The 21,052-nt window shown below is 37.3% G+C and overlaps 12 protein-coding genes across 12 annotated transcripts; 9 read left to right on the top strand and 3 right to left on the bottom strand.

Annotated features, from left to right (window-relative positions):
- Window positions 1–17: 17 nt before the first annotated feature.
- On the bottom strand, window positions 18–1,002 carry B0P05DRAFT_577826 (P-loop containing nucleoside triphosphate hydrolase protein; the record flags this gene model as incomplete). Its single annotated transcript, XM_051581815.1, has 5 exons — window positions 18–280; window positions 399–596; window positions 638–719; window positions 756–952; window positions 978–1,002. The coding sequence occupies 5 exons, from the start codon at window positions 1,000–1,002 to the stop codon at window positions 18–20; spliced, it is 765 nt and encodes a 254-aa protein (XP_051437543.1).
- Window positions 1,003–1,323: 321 nt separating this feature from the next.
- On the top strand, window positions 1,324–2,634 carry B0P05DRAFT_577825 (tRNA modification GTPase TrmE; the record flags this gene model as incomplete). Its single annotated transcript, XM_051581814.1, has 5 exons — window positions 1,324–1,577; window positions 1,631–1,842; window positions 1,897–2,167; window positions 2,211–2,401; window positions 2,516–2,634. The coding sequence occupies 5 exons, from the start codon at window positions 1,324–1,326 to the stop codon at window positions 2,632–2,634; spliced, it is 1,047 nt and encodes a 348-aa protein (XP_051437542.1).
- Window positions 2,635–2,935: 301 nt separating this feature from the next.
- Window positions 2,936–4,158, top strand: B0P05DRAFT_505458 (Phox homologous domain-containing protein; the record flags this gene model as incomplete). Its single annotated transcript, XM_051575513.1, has 2 exons — window positions 2,936–3,725; window positions 3,819–4,158. 2 exons carry the CDS (start codon window positions 2,936–2,938, stop codon window positions 4,112–4,114), a joined length of 1,086 nt encoding a protein of 361 aa, XP_051437541.1. The 3' UTR covers window positions 4,115–4,158.
- A 31-nt stretch (window positions 4,159–4,189) lies between these two features.
- On the top strand, window positions 4,190–5,362 carry B0P05DRAFT_486360 (phosphatase 2C-like domain-containing protein). The gene is made up of 5 exons (XM_051575262.1): window positions 4,190–4,470; window positions 4,522–4,680; window positions 4,733–4,779; window positions 4,828–5,062; window positions 5,106–5,362. Exons 1-5 carry the CDS (start codon window positions 4,255–4,257, stop codon window positions 5,250–5,252), a joined length of 804 nt encoding a protein of 267 aa, XP_051437540.1. The 5' UTR covers window positions 4,190–4,254; the 3' UTR covers window positions 5,253–5,362.
- A 96-nt stretch (window positions 5,363–5,458) lies between these two features.
- Window positions 5,459–5,844, top strand: B0P05DRAFT_464626 (Yippee/Mis18; the record flags this gene model as incomplete). Its single annotated transcript, XM_051574224.1, has 2 exons — window positions 5,459–5,575; window positions 5,614–5,844. The coding sequence occupies 2 exons, from the start codon at window positions 5,459–5,461 to the stop codon at window positions 5,842–5,844; spliced, it is 348 nt and encodes a 115-aa protein (XP_051437539.1).
- Window positions 5,845–5,979: 135 nt separating this feature from the next.
- B0P05DRAFT_584633 (uncharacterized protein) lies at window positions 5,980–6,545 on the bottom strand (the record flags this gene model as incomplete). Its single annotated transcript, XM_051582372.1, has 4 exons — window positions 5,980–6,128; window positions 6,185–6,376; window positions 6,428–6,493; window positions 6,539–6,545. The coding sequence occupies 4 exons, from the start codon at window positions 6,543–6,545 to the stop codon at window positions 5,980–5,982; spliced, it is 414 nt and encodes a 137-aa protein (XP_051437538.1).
- A 370-nt stretch (window positions 6,546–6,915) lies between these two features.
- On the top strand, window positions 6,916–9,409 carry B0P05DRAFT_530704 (WD40-repeat-containing domain protein). Its single transcript, XM_051576892.1, has 6 exons — window positions 6,916–7,174; window positions 7,231–7,344; window positions 7,392–7,503; window positions 7,560–7,793; window positions 7,842–8,147; window positions 8,194–9,409. The coding sequence occupies exons 1-6, from the start codon at window positions 6,996–6,998 to the stop codon at window positions 9,274–9,276; spliced, it is 2,028 nt and encodes a 675-aa protein (XP_051437537.1). The 5' UTR covers window positions 6,916–6,995; the 3' UTR covers window positions 9,277–9,409.
- On the top strand, window positions 9,395–10,620 carry B0P05DRAFT_577821 (UDP-glucose 4-epimerase; the record flags this gene model as incomplete). The annotated part of the gene is made up of 4 exons (XM_051581813.1): window positions 9,395–9,719; window positions 9,768–9,904; window positions 9,954–10,228; window positions 10,272–10,620. 4 exons carry the CDS (start codon window positions 9,395–9,397, stop codon window positions 10,618–10,620), a joined length of 1,086 nt encoding a protein of 361 aa, XP_051437536.1.
- A 1,421-nt stretch (window positions 10,621–12,041) lies between these two features.
- Window positions 12,042–14,579, bottom strand: B0P05DRAFT_530696 (uncharacterized protein). The gene is made up of 6 exons (XM_051576891.1): window positions 14,557–14,579; window positions 14,148–14,517; window positions 14,012–14,101; window positions 12,721–13,966; window positions 12,572–12,650; window positions 12,042–12,528 (listed from the first exon to the last, which is right to left on the bottom strand). Exons 2-6 carry the CDS (start codon window positions 14,452–14,454, stop codon window positions 12,409–12,411), a joined length of 1,842 nt encoding a protein of 613 aa, XP_051437535.1. The 5' UTR covers window positions 14,455–14,517; window positions 14,557–14,579; the 3' UTR covers window positions 12,042–12,408.
- Window positions 14,580–17,626: 3,047 nt separating this feature from the next.
- Window positions 17,627–18,555, top strand: B0P05DRAFT_505439 (uncharacterized protein; the record flags this gene model as incomplete). Its single annotated transcript, XM_051575512.1, has 2 exons — window positions 17,627–18,505; window positions 18,542–18,555. Coding segments are annotated over exons 1-2 (756 nt in total), but the record flags the coding sequence as incomplete, so codon positions are not given.
- A 1,096-nt stretch (window positions 18,556–19,651) lies between these two features.
- On the top strand, window positions 19,652–19,944 carry B0P05DRAFT_584626 (uncharacterized protein; the record flags this gene model as incomplete). The annotated part of the gene is made up of 2 exons (XM_051582371.1): window positions 19,652–19,761; window positions 19,803–19,944. The coding sequence occupies 2 exons, from the start codon at window positions 19,652–19,654 to the stop codon at window positions 19,942–19,944; spliced, it is 252 nt and encodes an 83-aa protein (XP_051437533.1).
- Window positions 19,945–20,406: 462 nt separating this feature from the next.
- Window positions 20,407–20,925, top strand: B0P05DRAFT_530680 (uncharacterized protein). Its single transcript, XM_051576890.1, has one exon. It carries the CDS (start codon window positions 20,543–20,545, stop codon window positions 20,882–20,884), a length of 342 nt encoding a protein of 113 aa, XP_051437532.1. The 5' UTR covers window positions 20,407–20,542; the 3' UTR covers window positions 20,885–20,925.
- The last annotated feature ends 127 nt before the right edge of the window (window positions 20,926–21,052 follow it).

The following is a 21,052-nucleotide window of genomic DNA, read 5'->3' as shown; positions in this document are numbered from 1 at the left end:
ATAATATATATTTGTGTTTATTTCACTGGTTCATAAAACGATTTAGGCTTTAATTGGCCCATCAAAAACAAGATTTCTTTTCTAAATTGATTGATGCCTGCGCCTGATTTTGAACTGACAACCACGACATCTTGAACTGCATGACGAAGTGGTTTGATATGATCTTCTACTGCCACAATACGTTTGGCTAAAGTAGGCAGGACCAACAAGTCACATTTTGTAAGGACGATTTGAAATTTGACTTTTTTGGTATTGAGCATCTGAAGGAACTCGACATCGGCTACTTTAACTCCATGTCTTGCATCCAGTACAACATAGACACGCTTTAGTGTTTTTCTTTCTGAGATATAAGTTTCCATCTAGTCATATAAGTCCATAAGGCCTACATAAGTATAGACTTACCAAATGTCGCCATTGATGTCTATCTTCTTCATCGGCAAATGCAAAACCATAGCCTGGCATATCAATCATATGAAACAATCGTCCTACATTATAAAAGTTGAGTTGTTGCGTCAAGCCTGGTTTGTCGGATGTTCTGACAATGGTCGATTCCGTCACACTGTTGATAAGACTCGACTTGCCTACATTCGAACGACCTAGACAAGAATGAGGTTGAGCTAGTGATCCAATGCCTTACCAACAAATGCAATTTCATTCAGTGATTCAGGAGGAATGGACGTAGGTGTTTTAGCACCTGCAAAAAAAGAAAGCAAAGGAAACTACTGTGTCAGCTTGGATACACATCAGTTACTTACTTTATAAGTCGGTTCAGGCTCGATCCCTGCACGTTCAGTATATTTCAGCTTTTTGGCATCACGTTTCGCGCGCTCTTTATGAAGTCCAGCAAATCGTTTTGTTTTGAGTAAAGTACCGAATCCTAACTTTTCTAGTTTTTCATAGAGTTTGACAGGTGGTTGGATCTGGTTAAATTTTTGTCGATTCGATAAAGTGTCTGGTAAAGAAGGTTTCTTGGGTACCGATGAACTCCATGATCGAGTCCATCGACAGTGGATGGCTTGTTGGCGAATAAATAAACGGAATGACATGAGAAATAAAACAAAAAAAAAGCAATAAAAGACAGGGTCTTGAAGAAAGCGTTGTTTCAATTACATTTTTTTTTCATGTTTTCCTCGATCCGATCATGTTTAAGATCACCATGTCAATTCCGTTCACTTTCTTCAAGAGCACAAACTATTTATGCTCTTTCTTCTTCACCTGGTAAAGCAGGTGTTGCTGTGATTCGCGTCTCAGGTCCTGATGCTAAACAAGTATGTCCATGTCAACATCACATGTAAAAACTAAATTGCCTAGTGTATTTCAAAAATGACCTTAAAACCAACCTCAACCCGCTTGACAGATCCACGAAAAGCATATTTTAGACGCATTCGGCATCCGTTATCAGGCCATGTGTTAGATAGAGGCCTTGTGCTTTGGTTTCCGGGACCTCACAGTTTTACAGGCGAAGATTCAGTTGAATTACAGATTCATGGCGGCAATGCTGTTATCAAGAGCGTCTTGGATGCGTTACATAGTTTACCTGATTTTCGTATGGCTGAACAAGGTGAATTTGCCAGAAGGTAATGGATGAACAACAACACGCTATTCATGCTTTTTTTTCTCATGTGTATAGAGCATTTGACAATGACAAGTTGGATTTAACTGAATTAGAAGGGTTGGCTGACTTATTGAATGCTGAGACAGAAGTACAGAGACGCTTAGCACTTCAACAAACAGAAGGCGGATTAAGAGTCCAGTATGATCAGTGGCGAACACAGATCATTGAAGCCATGGCAACCACAGAAGCCGTGATTGATTTCGGCGAAGATGAAAACATTGAAGAAGGTGTGATGGATCATGTCAGACAAGCTATTCAAGCCCTGCATACCTCTATCATAGCGCATTTAGATGATAACCGTGTGGGTGAAATGGTGCGTAATGGTATTCAGGTGGCTATTGTAGGTCCACCTAATGCAGGCAAGAGTACACTCTTGAATCGATTGGCTAAAAGAGAAGCAGCGATTGTGTCCAATATTCCCGGTACTACACGCGACGTGGTTGAAGTCAAGTTGAATCTAGGTGGATATCCAGTGATTGTGTGTGATACAGCAGGACTAAGAGAATCAAGCGATAGGATTGAACTTGAAGGCATCAAACGAACAAGACAAAAGTAAGCCCAATCGCATGAAACATTCGCTTATCTCACTTGACAGGATCGCTTCTTCGGACATCAAAATATGCTTAATGTCTTTAGAAAATGGTGTCACCCTGGATCCGATCATTAAACAAGCCATTGATCAAGACACTTATTTGATCCTGAATAAGCAGGATGTGATTGCAGACACAGACAAGCCAAACTTGAACGAGATGATCAAGACCCTTCAGCAAGAGACACAGGCTAAAGGTGTATGGGCTATGAGTTGTCATACTGGACAAGGTGTTTCTGTCTTTATAGATCAAATGATCCATATCCTTCAAACAAAGTAATCTTCTATATATGTCTATGCATCACTCATAGCCAATGATAGATTTGACGCTTCGGTAGCCAATCCAGTATTAATTACTCAGGCAAGACATAGAGAGCATTTAGAAGACTGTATTGCCTGTCTTAATACATTCCTAAGTAAGTCTATCTAGATCAACAAACCACTCATTACTTATTCAGGTATGCCTGAACAAGATATTGTTCTATCAGCAGAAGAACTAAGACAAGCAGCCAACGCATTAGGCAGAATCACAGGTAGAATTGATGTTGAAAATGTATTAGATGTCTTGTTTGGGCAGTTTTGTATTGGGAAATAAAAATTTCATTTTTTTTTTTTTTTTTGGCGGGCTTAAAATGATACTGTCTGACGCAACGTTTCAATCATTTTCACTCCTCTTTCTTTTCTTTTCCTTTTTTTTTTTTTTTTTTTTTTTTTTTTTTTTTTTTTTAATTATGTCTGAAGTGATTCAAGCTATTTTTATTAGAGAAACAGAAATAAGAAGTGTGCCTAAACCCCATGTTGTCTATAAAGTCGAAGTGCATGCCGCTGTGCGAAACTGGGCTGTATGGAAACGATATTCCGAATTCTATAAACTCGATAGCCAGTTTCATAGTATTTTTCCTAAACAACCTACACCTACCAAATTACCGGGAAAGCGATACTTTCCTTCTACTTTCTCGGACCCTGAAAAGATAGAAGAACGTCGACGTGGGTTAGAAGATTATTTGCGTGGTATCTTGAGTAGTCGAGACGACCGGTGGCGTCTGACAGATGTCTGGCGAGAGTTTTTAGCGATTCCTTCTGAACGTACACTAGATGCCTCGGCTGTCTATACATCTGAGAGCTGGCTGGATGAATACACCACCATGGTCGATACAGCCCGTGAAATTCGATCGCTGATCAACAAGAAATCGACGCATATGGCTCGCCATGAAATCTCCGCTTCTCATAACTGCACAGTGCAAGCGAAAAAACTCTTGATGAACCTGTCCAGTCGGCTGTCAAACTTGGAAGCAGGACTGACTGGGTTGGCTTCGATTACGGCAGAAGGTGAATTGAGACGAAGACAAGACATGTTGACATCACTCAAAGACGAAAAGGATACACTGATGAAATTAGCTAATTCAGGAAGACAGCCAGAACAAGATTTACTTTATCATCCTTCGCATACCCAACCTACACCTACTCCATACCAGCCTAATCATCGAGCCATAGCAGCAGCCAATAAGTATTCAGATGATCGTCAGTCATTGTTTTATGGGGATGAGACGGTCAATTATGGATTTCCTTCACATGAACCTACTCAAGAAAAACCAAAGCGAGCTCATACTTTAGGTCATGGTCGTGCTTTTGGTGCTGCTTTCCAAAAGCAACAACAACAAAAAGAGACAGAAATCACTCGAGGACTTGATAATCAAGGTTTATTAGTTCATCAACAAGATTTGATGAAAGACCAAGATCAACAAGTACAACAATTTAGTGCTATTTTAGCTAGACAAAAACAATTGGGTATTTCTATAGGACATGAACTCGAAACACAGAACCAAGTGTTGGATGAATTAGACGCAGATGTGGATCGAACACAAACTAAGCTTAAGTTTGCTAGTAAGAAACTTCAAAAGATAAAATAAAAATAAAAATGAGGACTTGCTTTTTATCTATCATTACTCAGTCTAATTTTTTTTTTTTTTACTATTAATATTATTCTTTTTTTTTTCTTTTTTCTTTTTATTCTATAAATAAATTATTATTATTATATACACGTATAACTATGAATCATACCAATAATCAAAAAGCAGCTCATAGTGCACCTGGTTTTGAACTGGGTATATCTGAAGATCGCAATAAACGTTGTCGTCGAACCATGGAAGACGCTCATACGTTTGTATTTGATTACATGGGTGTACCTCGCCAAGGATTCTTTGCTATTTTTGATGGACACGCAGGCAAAGCAACAGCAGAATGGTGTGGTGCTAATTTTGATAAAGTAACAAGTGTGTGTGTGTGTGTGCAATCACGACTGATTAAAATAAAATAGGTACTTGCACAAGTGATTGAATCCAGCACAAGCCAAGATTCTGTACCGGAGATTTTAAACAAAGCCTTTTTAGCTGTCGATCATGAAGTCAATCAACGTGAAGGTAAATTCTCTGGCTGTACTGCTATTGTTGCATTTGTGAAAGTAGTGGGAGACAAGGTTTGTTGTGTGACCATTCCAATCAAGGACTGATTTTTTTTTTCCTGTTTAGCGTATGCTATATACGGGTAATGTAGGTGATGCGCGTGCAGTATTAAGGTAAAGAAACAAAAAAAAAAAAGGAAAGACATCAATTGACATCACTAGTCGCCAAAACAAAGCAGTTCGACTTTCGTATGACCACAAAGGATCTGATTCTCAAGAAGCAAAGCGTATTATGGATCTTGGAGGATTTATGATGAATAATCGTGTCAATGGTGTCTTGGCTGTCACACGATCCTTAGGAGACAGTGTGATGAAGGAATTCGTGGTTGGTAATCCATTTACGACTGAAACTGAGTTAAGTGCAAATGATGATTTCTTAATTTTAGCTTGTGATGGGGTAAGTACAATGCATATCTATATCTATAAACTAATCAAATAAGCTATGGGATGTGTGTGATGATCAAGATGCAGTTGACCTCATCAAAGATATACAAGACCCTCAATTAGCTAGTCAAAAACTATTAGATCATGCTCTTGCTAACTTTAGTACTGACAATTTAAGTGTCATGGTCATTCGCCTTAAATAATTACTGTGTACTCTCTCTCTCTCTATATATATAAATTTTATTGTTTATTGTTATTATTATTTTATTCAAGTGACACTGTATCTACAATGATTGCAGTCACTGTATAGGTTACACATAACTGTCTATCACTGACCCGAATAAGATACCGGTCTTCTTATTCAGCTGATAATATCTCTTTCTTTCTTTTTTTTTTTTTTTTTTTCATTATGGATAGAAAAAAGCATCGCCATTATTTGATAACAAACCAATTATTTACCTGTAGTTCTTGTCATTGTCATTTACTTGATCAAAAATCAATTATATCAAGAACATTTCAAGGCAGGGTAAGTCAAAACCAATGATAAAGTTATTTATGTCATAGAATGGACCTGCTTATCTTGTGAGTGATGTGGTGAATGTTACGATTGGGACAAGAGAAGAAAGAATGTTATTGACGGGCATTCATACTATAGCAGATATTGTATGCAATCAATGTCAAGTCAAAATAGGATGGAAATACATGAGAGCATTAGAAGAACCTCAGAAATACAAAGAAGGAAAATACATTGTAGAGAAATCAAGAGTATCAAAGGACTTTGAATGGTCATCCTAATTCAGCTTATTTTATTGTCTTTGCTAACTCACTTAAAAAATCTGCACCATTGGCCATAACACCCGTCGTATCTAGTTGAAGTAGTGTTTAGGTCAATAGATGAATAACAACTCTGTCTTTTACATATATATATATCTATATATATATACCTGCTGCCATTTTATGTTGTAGTGGTTGTCCCCAAGCAGAAGGTGTGTGTGGTTTTTGATTACTTTCGTATTTCTCAGGTCTCATGGAAGCATCCAAATTGGTATCATGATAGGCTGTCAATGCATCTGAAAAACCTGTTGTCTGTGTCTGAGTATCACCCATACATACACATAAACAGAGATCAACTTACGCATATTTAAGAATTCGACTAGTTCACCTCGATTAAAGCCATTCATTCCAAGTACAGGCTGCTGTGATTGAATCAAACCTGATGATTGAGGTGAAGTCACAGCTGATAAAATAGCAGCACCAGCTGCTTGTTGTGCTTTTGGATGATGGAGCAACGTTTTATTCGTGAATTCCTTTTTTGTGCCTGAACCACCTTGACAAGAGGAAATATAAGAACTTTTTTGTTATAAATGTGTCTTCGAACCTGATGAGTTTTTTCTGGGTTTATTGTACATGTCTCTTCTTTCATTTGACTTTTTGGGATGATTGCCTAATTACTCATGTTTATAGATTGACCTCATGGAGTTATGTTTACCTGTCATGATCAATAAATATTTTAATAAAGTACAAAACAAAATAAAATAAAAAGAAAAAAAAATGGATTCTACAAAGTGAGAATCGAACGCGTTTTTCCCGGGCCGGAGTTTTTTTTTTTTTTTTTTTTTTTTTTTTTTTTTGGTTGAGTGCAGAAAAAAAAACAAGTTTTTAGGTTGTCTTGCCAACAATACTATCTCCATTGAATTGACATCTTTCTGATTCTACTTTGAATAAACATTTTGTTTTAACATTTGGCTCCCCAAAAATAAGTTTTTTTTTCTTTCTGTTTTTGTTTCGAATAACTACTTTTTTGTGTATTAAACATTTGTTTAATATGACAACCAGGCTATTCTCTACTTTTTATTTGTTACACAGGATGTATTCACTTTCTCATCTGCATGATATAAAACAAAAGTCCGATTATCCCCCTTTTTTTTTGTTTTCTTTATTGTTCAATGACACGCAAATTGAATGAAATACGTCGTAATGCAGTATGTGCATGGTATCCAGGCCATTCAGTACCTTTGTTAGCCACAGGTACTTTAGCCAATAGTTTCGATCATCATCCTAGTCAACTTGAGATAGTCTCTATCGAGAGTGTTTCTACTAGCAAGAAAGTCACCACGACGTCTCGGTAAAAACAAAAAAAAAAAAAAAAAAAAAAAAGAGAGATGCTGATATGTTGTGTAGTTTTCATGCTTTGGCATGGGGCCATATTACCCAAGAAAAACCATTTGGTCTGATTGCAGGTGGTATGGAAACAGGCCAACTTGAACTTTGGGATGCTTCTAGCCTACTTTACAGGTAAGAAACAAAATCCCAGAATAGGGTCATTCATGTGGTGATGGTAGTTCAGAAGACGCTTTGGTACTACGCCACTCAGCCCATGCAGGCACACTTCAAGCACTTGATTTCAATACACTTCAGACACATCTGTTGGCTTCAGCAGGCAGTCAAAGCGAGGTATATATATATATATATATATATATATATATAATAACCATATATAATATGGATAGGTGTATATTTGGGACCTTGAACATCCTTCTACACCTTTTACACCTGGTGCAAGGTCCTCTAAAATGGATCATATTGTCAGTGTAGCATGGAATTGTCAAGTACAACATATTGTATCGACTGCTTCTACTAATGGATACACGGTTGTTTGGGATTTGAGAAACAAGCGAGAAGTCATGACATTGGTGGGTCAGCAACAAAACTCTATTTCTTCTATTGCTTGGCATCCTGATGTCGTAAGTTGTCTCTCTCTCTCTCTTTTTTTTTTTTCTTATCGATGACAGGCCACACAAATAGCAACTGCTTCTGATGATGATCATTCTCCTGTGATTACTTTATGGGATCTTCGTTATGCTCATACACCTCAAAGAACACTAAGGGGACATACACAGGGTGTCTTGGATCTTTCTTGGTGTAGACAAGATGCTGATCGGTTGTTTTCTTCAGGTAAAGATGGCAACACACTCTGTTGGAACCCAAACACAGGTGAATTACAAGGAACTATAGCGACAGAGACACAACCTACATTCCAAGTAGCCTGGTCTTGTGCTCATCCTGATTTGTTGGCTACTTCTTCTTTAGATGGTTCAGTAAGTCTATCTTGTGGTTACCTATGGATTGACCAGACAAATATAGGTGTATGTGTATTCTCTCTTTCAACCATCTTCATGGCTTCGACGTCCTATAGGTGCCTCATTTGGATCAAATGGTACATTAGTCACCTTCAATGCCACCAAGAAGACAGTGCAACTCAAGGCCATGACAGCCCATTCAGATATCATCCAACGCTCTCAACAGTTAGTATCAGCCACAGAAGAACAACTGGCATCACTGATCAAGAAGCGTATTCAACAAGGCCAAGACCAACAAGACTGGCAAGTCCTTGATATCCTGCTCTCCCATCATGCAAGAGAAGCCATGATCCACTACCTTGGATTTCAAAAGGAACAGATAGCCGCAAAAGCCACGCATCTCTTGACCACAAAGGATGTGGATACCTTGATCACACAGGCAATTATGCTGGGTGATTTTGAATCTGCTGTAGATGCTTGCCTTGCCTCCAAACGATTCTCAGATGCATTTGCCATTGCCAGTTGCAGTAGCAATGCATTACTTGACCGTACTCGAAAAGCTTATTTTGAAGCCAATCAAGTGGGCTATATGTGTTTACTCGAGAGTATTGCACATGATGATTTAGTGTCGATGGTACACCAGGCAGATCTGTCTCAATGGTCTTGTATTCTGGCGACACTCTGTACATTTGCATCTGCGCAAGAATTCGGCGCCCTGTGTGATCAAATGGGTCAGCGTCTATCAGACCATGCTGAACTGTGCTCGCATGCCACTCTGTTCTATCTTGTGTCTGGTAATCTACCCAAACTAGTGCAAGCATGGACACAGACGATCGACAGACACAATCCTTCCAGTCTACAGAGTGTGATTGAGAAGATCACTGTGTTTCAAAAAGCGATTGATTTCAAAGACAGAGGTGAAAAAGATGCAGAGGGTCGTTATGTATTGGCTGATCTGTATGATCTCTACCAGGATTATGCTGCATGGATGACAGCTCAAGGTCAATCGGACATTGCCTTGACTTATCAACAACTGATTCCTTCTTTAGGCGAAAAGACATCTGCAGTTGCTCCTACAACACCAGCCAAAAAAACAAGTGTCTTGCCTTCTTCTTCCACAGCTGCTTATTTTAGTGCTTATCAATAATAATTAAAAAAAAAAAAAAGGAGTGAAACAAGTCCATCCATAGAAATTCTTTGTGACCCTTTAATTTTTTTTTTCTTTAGCTTTTTTCTCTCTTCTATCTATCTATCTATCTATCTATATGCCTAGAGTGTGTAAATCAGGAACAGTCGATGTGGTAGATCAGCTTAAAGTACTTGAACCTACTCATCGGTTCAAATCAAAACGACAAAGCCTTCATCAACGTAGACATACGATAGACGCTTGGCATCACTTGGATGAACCACTTTTACCTTGTCGACGATTATCAGACTGTCCTTCTCCTAAAAAGAAATCAGTACAATCACCACACAAACGTATTCTAGTGACAGGAGGAGCAGGCTATATTGGCAGTCATACTTGCTTGGAACTATTGAATGCAGGCTATGATATTGTTGTCATGGATAACTTGATTAACGCAAATAAAGGTAAACCAACATACCCATTGTGTTGATGAACTGACTCATTTCTATTAGAAGCATTGCATCGTGTGGAACAATTGGCTGGAAGGCCTATTGTGTTTATGAAAGGCAATGTTACACATGAATCTGATTTAGAAGACATCTTTCAACACTATCAATTCTGGGCTGTCATTCATTTTGCAGCAATTAAGGTAAAATAGTAAGCTATGGATCCTATCAGACTGACAATCATTCCTATAGGCTGTAGGTGAATCCACACGTATTCCATTAGACTATTATCATAATAACCTGACAGGCACATTAAATCTATTACGAGTCATGAAACGACATAATCTAAAACAACTTGTGTTTTCATCCAGTGCCACTGTCTATGGTGAACCTGAAATGATGCCTGTCAATGAAACAGCCAGACTAGGGCCAGTTACAAACCCTTATGGAAGAACAAAACTGTTTGCTGAACAAATCCTTCATGATCTGTATCTGTCTGATCCAGAATGGAATGTGATCTTGTTAAGGTAAGATAGACTATTGAGAGAAACAGGCTGATTTATTGTTTAGATTCTTTAATCCTGTAGGTGCACATAACTCAGGTATGATTGGTGAACATCCTCATGGTGTACCCAATAATCTATTGCCTTATGTAGTCAAAGTATTACAAGGCCATTTACCTTTTGTGCATGTGTTTGGCAACAATTATGATACGGTGGATGGCACAGGTGTCAGAGACTATATTCATGTGTGTGATTTAGCCACAGGGCATTTGGCTGCATTAAACAAATTAGAAGAAAAGCCTGGTTGTAAAGCGTATAATTTAGGGACAGGGGCTGGTTATTCTGTCTTGGAAATTATTCAAGCTATGGAAAGAGCCACGCATAAAAAGATTCCATACAAGGTAATCATGAAATAGGAGGAGTAGATGTAGACTGATGTGTGGCTTAGATTGAACAGAGAAGACCTGGAGATGTTGGCACTTGTACAGCAGATGCTTCTTTAGCCAATCAGGAATTAGGTTGGCATCCTATTTATTCGATGGATGATATGTGTCAAGATATGTGGCGATGGACACAGCGTAATCCAAATGGTTATGATGGTGAATTACTAGGTCCTGTTCAAAAATAAAGTAAAGACTACTTGATTCCGCTTAACTCTGGGCTTTATATATATGATAATCATTCTTCACAGAGAGGGATATTCAGGATGATAACAAAGGCTCCTTCCATGCCTCTGTTCTTTCCTGCCTTTTGATGAATTGCTCACCAAATTCAATGGATTAAGTGTGTTAATTAGGACTTGAATAGACAGTTTAGTAGTACGTTACATTTATGTAACAGAGGCACTAGACATGTAGATGTGCCAATAACCAAAAAGACAGTTTTTTTTTGTCTTCTTTCTTAGACAAATAAAGGTATTGTATAACTTGTTTCTGCACGCATAAATGGTTTGAATATTTAAAAACCATGTTTGCTAACATCCATAATGCTTTTAGAGTTGATTTGAACCAAATTTTGATAAATGTGTTTGCTTGCAAAATGTACTATGACAATGATGAGATATGAGTGAAAACCCCCATAAACATTTTTGTCTATTTACTCAGTATTTTAGCAGCCTATTTGTTGTGCTCTTTGTACCAACAGGCTCAGAAAGCAAACACCTACAGCTTTTGTCACTATACCAAAGACCAATATCTGTGCCTTTCTGCTGCTCTCAGCAAAAGCGCCATTTTAGAAGCGGTGGGAAGAAGAACCGCATGGCATATAGTTCATTCTTCGATACAAGCCTTTATATACATCCCTCGTTCAATTGTTCCTCATTCACTCTATAAAATGCCTATGTTCCTATTCTTATATACTCTCTAGCAACCCAAGTAGCATATGACTCTTTATGAGCCTTTTCTTAACGCATTTTATATGACATCTAGAGTAAAACTGCCCAAAACACAAGTTGAGCATGACATTCTTTGATGGACCATTACTCGACAAACAGGCTACTAAAATGGTCTCTTTTTTCATTTAAAACATGTTCTTTCGAGCTCAGGAATTGAGTGGTACCATTGAGTTGGCTTCTAGGTGAAATTCATTTTTTTTTTGACCGGTGGAGGATCCACAGAGGTCCGTGAAGATGGAAAAAAAACAAGAATTTTTGGAATGACCCAATGTAGGTCTGATCCAACAGAAATGAGGTGAGTTCTGTCTAGGTACTTCTGATAAAAAAACGATTTTACTAAGATGATAAAGGCGAATCAATTTGAGCATTCCCCTTAGATCTGCATTCAAAGTTAATTGCACACTGTAATCAGTACAAAAGAAGTCCCTTTTCAATAAATTTTGACTAATAAGTAGGTACTAGTTTATATAACATTCGATTTACAGAGCGTTTGAGAGTAAGATTCGCTATTATTCATGACATTTCTGAGGTCAAAAAGAGTAAATGATGCATATCATGCAAGTGGAAGGTTCGGTGTTTCAAATACCGGTTTTCTTTTTACATTGCATATTAGGTGTAGTCTCTGCTTCTGTTCTATAGCGCTACCATTATCAATGTGTTTTTGACAGTGAGATGTGACGCTACATGACCTCCTTTATTCTTTTTCTTCTTTTTTCAGACACCAACTAATAAATATGTAATATGAAATTGTTTAATAAAGTTATCATGTAATACAAAGAAAAGACGCACTTTGATTCAGGAATCATTCTTTTTATCTTCTTAATCTTAACAAGAAAGCGTTTTTACTATATACACTGTCAGCAGGCAAATACTTGTCATAGAAATTGACAATAAATTCCTCAGGCTTAAAACCAAACTTTTGATACAAAATCTAACAAAGTAGTTAGCGATTGTTCTCGACGTAGTATTCATACCATGGCATTATTGTTGGCAGACACATGTAATGTAATATCTTTACTAATGGCTGTTTGGAATAAATGATAGAGCATAAATCTATACCAAAAGAAAAAAAAAAGAAGAAATCAATGAGTATGTGCCAAAACCTATATATATGTCTACTAACTGTCCAATACTAGCATTTGTCCATCCTGGATCAACAGCAAAATAAGTAATATAGGCTTCTGGTGTCATGAAAGCACATCCAATTACACGCCTTTTGTATAATGCCACAATACTGAATTCAGGGAATAACAAGGATTCAGATACATCAATGCCTTCCCAAAATGTTCGACTGAGTAAGTGATTCACTTGAGATAAATGTTCTTTTTGAAAATAGACATAATCAATGCTTTCACCTGACACAATCCCACTAGGTTCAGACTGACCTTTGGTATGAGGCTTCCCTGCACAAGCCTTGATTTGACCCATGAGTAACATACGCTTAGGTTGACTCTGAAAATCGCGACGAATAAATGGGCGCAATTTACGACCATTCCATGAAGATAGCCATGGCTCATCCCGTGTGATTGTGTTCCTTTGACGAATAGAACCATACAGTCGAGATGCAAAAGAAGAGGCATAAGGAGTGTAGGTTATGTTGTTTAACATGGCTTCTTGATCATCTTGCGTTTGTTCTACGTGTTGATTGGATGCAGGCTGAATGACTGTTTGATTTGAAATGGGTTCAAGTATAGGCTTGGATGATTTGAGCAATTGAATCAAGTATGTATCCATATCAAACAGTTTGATACCCAAGTTACGCTTTAATCGACGTACAGCTAATTTGCGCTTGTATCGACATGCAGCAGGCGATAGTTTCTTGCTTGAATGTTCTAATTTTTGTAGTAGCAGCCATTCATCCTGTGGTGATAATGTTGTCTGCTGTGACAAAGAAGGTTTTGTAGATTGTGATAAATCGTTGGTATTATTTACATAATCCTTCTTTTCTGGCTCTTTCTTTTCTGGCTCTTTCTTTTCTGGCTCTTTCTTTTCTGGCTCTTTCTTTTCTGGCTCTTTCTTTTCTGGTTGTATTTCTGTCTCTTCCTTTGCTTCCTGCGTTTTAATTTCTTTGTTCTCTATCTGTATGTGTGTTTCTGATTTCAATGGTTCTTGTTGAACAGGCTTCTTTTTATCTTCTTCTGTATCAGAAAGTTCTGCTGATGATGATAGTTCAGATAATGAGCTTAGACCAAGGAAATCATCCTCTATGGACTGCTCCTTTTTCGCTGGTGATTTCTCTCTTTTAGATCGCTTTGGTCTCTTATCCACTTCATTCTCTTTAGATCGTTTCAGTGTTCTTTTAGGTGTAGGCTTCAATTTTGTCTTTTTATCATTCTTGGGTGGTTCAAATGTGTGTAATGTCCACCAAGCTAACCATACATCAATCTACTCATACTTGTCTTAATCCTACTTACCACTTTGGTGAAGTTTCTCTAATCCAGACAAGAAGATACTGCCATGAGTAGACAAGACACTGGCAATCGTGTTATTCCAAGTAGCAGATCCTTATTCAATTAGATTCTATTGCATATAGGCTCTATATAGACTTACTTGTCTTCTCAGGCATCAGATAGTCCCAGTAATCATCAATAAAAGCACATACGTCTTCTTTCCAGCGAAAATAATAGTGCTCTCGTTTATCTTTTTTGGGTTTTTTGACATCCTCAATCTGTGAATTCTTGATCAAGTTGTAAATGACCAAATGAACAATAGATATCCAACTCATTGGCTTTCTTTCAAATGTCTCTGGTCCTCGATTACACACTGCGCAATGAAAAACACCAAATGTATCTCCAAACAACAAAGGCTTCACCATGCAATGAATGCAATCTAGACATATGAGTTGCATGCTTATCATTAAAATAGTATACCTCGATGAAATAGTTGTTTACACTGATTGCAGCGAATCATGGGTTGTGTTCTAATCAATCAGTATATTTGATTCCATTTGCTCACTCACTCTTTGATTCCTTTGCCACAATAGCAGTATTTGTCTTCCATGTTTTTATTATGATCAGCATCCCATGTTAACCCATCAAACTATAAGACGTGTAAGGCATGACTTTAGTTTGCTATGCTTACATTGTAAGGAAATTTCTTCTTCATGATAAACAATAAAAATTTTTAAGAAAAAGAAAGAAAACCGCTTTCCTACCGGAACTTGTTTAAGGCTAAAGGATTATCATCATAGCATACATTCAATATATATAAAGATTAAACTATTACTGCAATCAAGCGTGGTTTATATTTTATTGTTTTATGCAAATTTTGAAATGTGTATATGGAGAGGATGAATAGTTATATGAATTATAAACAATAAGGCATTGATTTCTGTCGTTGTATACTATCGTTATTGGACAAACTAAGATTGTTCATCATACTACCCATTTCTTCTTCTTGTTGTTTGGGTGATCGAGAAATATCCATTGTGTATGCTTCATCTGTTGTCTGAAGAGGATGTATTGAACTTGAATCTGCAATCAGTGATGAGTTGGTTGGGATGTCAAAGTTAAACGCTTCATGAATATTGTATTTAGAAGACTTCAATGGTTGTTCTTGTTGAATAGACATAGTGAATAAAGGAAGAAAGAAAATAGAAAAATGAGCCTAGGTTTTAGTGACAATAAGCCAATCATGTGCTACCGTTGAATTATCCAAAACTATCTTCTCCAATCATCAACAAGCCTTTTTTAGCTTCAGACTAAGACTAAACAGGCACTATTAGATGTGTCAAAGCAATATACACCTTTTCTCAAAATGATGTCGCACATTCAAAATTTAAGTTGTCGCACTTTTTTGCAAAAAGATGACGCATCTCCGAGTGTCGCACTTTTCAGAATAAAGATGTCGCATCACATCTTTATTAAATAGGAAGGCAATTCAAAACGTCTCATGGAATAACGAGCGAAGCCTTCAAAAAATGATGGTAATACACTGTTGCAAGCTTCACTAATATTAGCAGGAAGTGTATCCTTCTTGAGAATAAACTCCCTTTTAACACTACTCTTGACAACTGCCCAAAATTGTTTGATTGGATTGAGCTCAGGAGAGTAGGATGGCAAATAGATACATTTATACTCACGAGACTCGATAGCAACTCTAATCAACTTAGATATGTGGATGGTAGCATTGTCCATCAACAAGTAGTGTCCCTTCATTTCAGGATATTTATCCATCTCCTCGAGAATATCATCAATAAATCCCAGGTAATGGTTAATTATGGTGTCTTTTGTTTGTGCTTTAGCCCCTCCTGCTAGCTTTCGTTTTTTCGAAGGGGGAATAGGTTTTCTCAAACAAACATTGATCAAGCCTTTATTTGATATAGCACCCAAGATTGAGATCGAGTTTGCTCTTGCCGTAAGTATCTTAACAATAGCTGGCTCTCCCTTCGGAGCCCATCCCTGAGTTCTTCTCAGATTTGCATTAAATCCTGCCTCATCAATGAAGACGCAGTTGTTCATGCAATCTACACCCCATACTCTTCATCTCCTCCACCCATTTCTTTCTCGTCTGAATCCTCTCTGGAGTGTTTCGCTCTGAAGGCTCCATTTGCACTTTCTTCAAACTTAAAATCCAAAGATCATTCAAATAACGATACAATGTAGACTTCGAAAGCGATAGACCCTCAAAAGTACTAGTCAATCGATCAAGTAGCTGATCAGCTGTGGCAGTTGGCTGTTTGTAATAAAACTCTGTAACAGCGTTCTTCGTTGCTTCTGTTAATTCACCTCCTGCTTCAATAATTCTTGGTCGACCAATAGTTTTGAACAAAGAGTCTGGGTCTTTCTTCCAGATACTATACCACCGTTGCAAACTTCTCGGTTCTAAGCCCAAGTCTAGAGCGACTGCTCTAGCGCTATTCTTTGAGTGTATATCAACCAAGTGAACGGCATGTGCCTTAACTTCATTACTGACTCGTTTGTTCTTGATGATGTTATTTTTTGTCCCTTTTGGAGTCAGTTTTTTTTTTTTATTTTATTTTTGGTAGTTTTGTGTTCCAAAGAGGTTGTATCTTGATCAACTTACATCATCACTTTCTCTTTAGCCTCCATATAAGCGCTATAGGATGCAAGTTCCTCTAACTTGTACGGATCTTCATTCCCAGTGATATCCATTGGGTTATTTCCATTTTCATCCATGACATTTCCTTGTCCATCCTCAAATAAAACGACTAGTTCATTATAAATGTACTTCAAGAGAAAAAAAGTGCGACATCTTTATTCTGAAAAGTGCGACAACTTAAACTTTGAGTGTGCGACATCATTTTGAGAAAAGGTGTAATCTATGATTTTCAAACATGAAATCTTTATTTTTTGTTCAAGAAATGGTGTACGAATTGAACTTCAAACAGCCAATGAAAAGCCGTACTTTTTGCTATAACAAGTTGTTATAGCAAGCAAGACTTTTGATTGGCCAGTTTATAGTCGCTCAACTTGATATTTTACAGACTATAACAAGTTGTTATAGCCAATAGGAGCCTGAGTTTGCTATAACAACTTGTTATAGCAAGCAAGACTTTTGATTGGCCAGTTTATAGCCGCTCAACTTGATATTTTACAGACTATAACAAGTTGTTATAGCCAATAGGAGCCTGAGTTTGCTATAACAACTTGTTATAGCAAGCAAGGCTTTTGATTGGCCAGTTTATAGCCGCTCAACTTGGTATTTTACAGACTATAACAAGTTGTTATAGATACTTCAGACTCCTATTGGCTATAACAAGTTGTTATAGCCAATAAAATATCAAGTCAAGCAGCTAATAACTGTCCAATCAAAAGTCTTAATTGCTATAACAACTTGTTATAGCTGTATATTTTCGTGTTATACTGTTGTTATAGCTAGATATTTTATGATGGAAGGCGCCAACCTCAAGACTTTTTCTCTCCCAAGGAAGTATTTACCTGGAACCGACTTAATGAGCAAGCTGTTGTTAGTTGATCAAGATGTTATCAATATTGTTGTCTCAGCAGTTATTGGTATGATCTTAAATATGCCTCTTAGCATCCTACTAATTCTTTTCGTTTGTGTAGGACCAAAGGCAAAAGATCAATACGTTGCCATTCCAACTGAGTGGATTGATTTCACTCGCTCTGATGTCGCATACGAGCCAGTCAACTGCTCCAATGACCTACCTCGTATTCTAATCGAGATTCAAAATAAGGCAGATATGAATTTCTATCAACGGCTAATCGACTATTCGCGTTCGGTTTATAGACAACACAAAGCGTCTAAGCTCCCTATTGTTGTAGCAATTGTGATCAATTCGACAACCAGAGATCTACTTGAAGTTGAAACACCTGGTTCTCCTATCCCTTTTGCAAAACAGCTATCGAGCATTGGCTGGGCCAGCTCATGTCTATTGTTCAATGCAGAGACTATTGCACCCTATCTCAACGAAGCCCCATTAAGCCCATTGCTTGCACTTGTTCACTGCCTTATTAAACAAGAGGCATCACTCATGGACCTGGAACAATGCAATGACCCAACACTAGTTTGTCTATATACTAAAATGAAAAATATACTTGGTGATCATATCCATGACAACGAAAGCTCTATCCAGGTATTAAAGAATGTATGTGCCCAATCAAAACTAGAATGCTATAAGGCAAAAGCAGCCCTTGAAGACCAAGATCAACCTGTTGGCGTGCGTATTGAAACAGCCGTAAAGACTTTGAATAATGTCATTGCGTATGTTAATGAAATAGTACAAAAGCGACATTTAGAGGATCCATTGTCCGATTTCGAATTTGCTGAGCAACAAATGGACAAAAATGGGCACATACCATGGAAAACTCAATTCCAACAGTGGAAAATACTGGGCCGCTTTGAGCAGTATAAGTCGTACAAAAGTGCACAAAGTGCTTATCACCGTGCTACCAAGAAGCAAAAACAAAAGGAAACTGAACAAAGTGAACAAAGTGAACAAAATGAACAAAGTGAACAAAGTGAACACCAACAGAGTATACCTGCAGTGGCGTCCTCATCGTCATTGCCATAATTATTACCATCACCTCCCGGAGCAAGACAGTCATCATCTTGAATTGAACTTTGACATTAGTTATTGATATGTTCCGCTTGTCATAGTTAATAAAAAAAAAAAAAAAAACTAAAGAAAAAATTATTCTAGGCATTAAGAACCAACGAAAGATCGCTTGATAGTTGAGTGTATAAGTTGTGTAGAGAAGACATAAAGACGCAGAGAGGCGTTGTTGTAGCATTAAAAGGAAATCACTTAAACGATTTGACGCCTTCCGTCATAAAATTTCTAGTTATAACAACAGTATAACACGGAAATATACAGCTATAACAAGTTTTTATAGCCAATAGAAGTCTGAAGTATTTATAACAAATTGTTATAGCCTGTAAAATATCAAGTTGAGCGGCTATAAATTGGCCAATCAAAAGCCTTGCTTGCTATAACAAGTTGTTATAGCAAACTCAGGCTCCTATTGGCTATAACAACTTGTTATAGTCTGTAAAATATCAAGTTGAGCGGCTATAAACTGGCCAATCAAAAGCCTTGCTTGCTATAACAAGTTGTTATAGCAAACTCAGGCTCCTATTGGCTATAACAACTTGTTATAGTCTGTAAAATATCAAGTTGAGCGGCTATAAACTGGCCAATCAAAAGCCTTGCTTGCTATAACAAGTTGTTATAGCAAACTCAGGCTCCTATTGGCTATAACAACTTGTTATAGTCTGTAAAATATCAAGTTGAGCGGCTATAAACTGGCCAATCAAAAGTCTTGCTTGCTATAACAACTTGTTATAGCAAAAAGTACGGCTTTTCATTGGCTGTTTGAAGTTCAATTCGTACATCATTCAAGGTCGAAATAAATTTCTCTCAAGCATGTATTGAGACCTTCGAACATAGAACATTAAACATAAATTGCTGTGATCTTCTTAGTTTTATTCGATAAATATGTGTAAGTAAAATATATAGGTCCAGATTAAAATCAAGTATAAATATGTGAAAGTAATGTTATTTGTTCTTTGATCTTCTTTTTATCGCTCGCTTTTCATAGTAAATTCCGAAACATCATTATTATATTCAAATGGCAGTACCAAACAGTGATATTTTAGCAGCCTTACAACAGCAAATGGCTGCACAACAAGCAATGATTGAGCAAATCATGCAAAATCAAGAACTCCAGAATCAACAACAGTAATAACAAAGCCAACAGGAACAAGACATAGAAGCAGAAGACCCACTTTTCAACACCCACTTTTCAACACCCAACAACAAGTACATTCTTTTGAGACACAACCCCATCATGATTGGAGTCCTTCTCGAGAATTGTCGCAACTATTGGTCCAGGAATGTCTGACAACCAACATAAGCAATTGATTGAAAGATATCCTGCCATCCAAGGAGTCAATCATCAACCACCCGCCACCATGCCTGAAGCATATGCCAGAATGAGTTATGATCAAGAAAGGGAAGACAAAATGCTCAAGCACCATCAATATGTTTTTTGTGAACATATATAAATTCATATGCATAGATCAATAAATGATGATCATGGCAAAAGACCAGATCACATCTATGGCAATTGCAATGGATCTATAGTCACTGACATTCACTCATTCTACTAGAAGTACTACATCATCCTCATAGTCAAAGATTATGAACCTAGTGACTCTGTTATTATTAATGGCACTCATAAAGTGACAGTTAGAGCTGATAAATACATTAGCATTGGCATTTGACAAATATGTAATAGTTTATTCAAGTTCAAGTCAGATCATGTACTATTGACTGAGCTGACAACTTCCCCTAAAGGCATTTCTCTTAATTGCTCCTGATCTGACAAATCAATCCGTAGTCAAGAAGCTAACCCCAAAACAACACTTTGGCCGAGAAGAAAAAGTATAAAAACCTCGACATTTTATAGCAATTGAAAGATGACATTTCTTGGAGAAATAAAAAACCTATACAAGTTCTAATGGACTTTCTCTGTGTTCTTACCCTTTCTCTTATTTTATATCTATTCCCTCTTCATCTCACAACAGCATCCTCTATTGCGTTAAAACAAGGAATATCTCTTGACGATATACAGACGCTGGGAAACTGGGTTGATTCAAAGACATTTCAGAATCATTACCGGCGGGAACACTTATCGACAGTGGATTTTACCAACCAAGTACTGGGAACAGATCTACCAATGGTTCAGCTTGATGAAGGCTCTAACAATGATGAAGAAAACCAGGAGTTTTTCGATGCTACTGAAGGTTTTTGGTGTTTCTTACGCTGGAGCAGCAATTTATGTTTATTGTTCTATGTTTGAAGGTCTTAATACATTCTTGAGAGAAATTTATTTCGATCTTGAATGTAACTTTAGACAAGAGAACATAGAACAGTAAATATAAATTTCCCACCCTATCCCGCCCACGCTCGCTTTCAAAGATCAAAGAACAAATAACATTACTTTCGCATATTTATACTTGATTTTAAT

This window comes from Gilbertella persicaria, assembly GCF_025201335.1.
Source record: "Gilbertella persicaria strain CBS 190.32 chromosome Unknown B0P05scaffold_8, whole genome shotgun sequence".
Taxonomy (NCBI): domain Eukaryota; kingdom Fungi; phylum Mucoromycota; class Mucoromycetes; order Mucorales; family Choanephoraceae; genus Gilbertella; species Gilbertella persicaria.
Note: the sequence above shows the minus strand (reverse complement) of the source record. Positions and strands in the feature narration are given on the sequence as shown.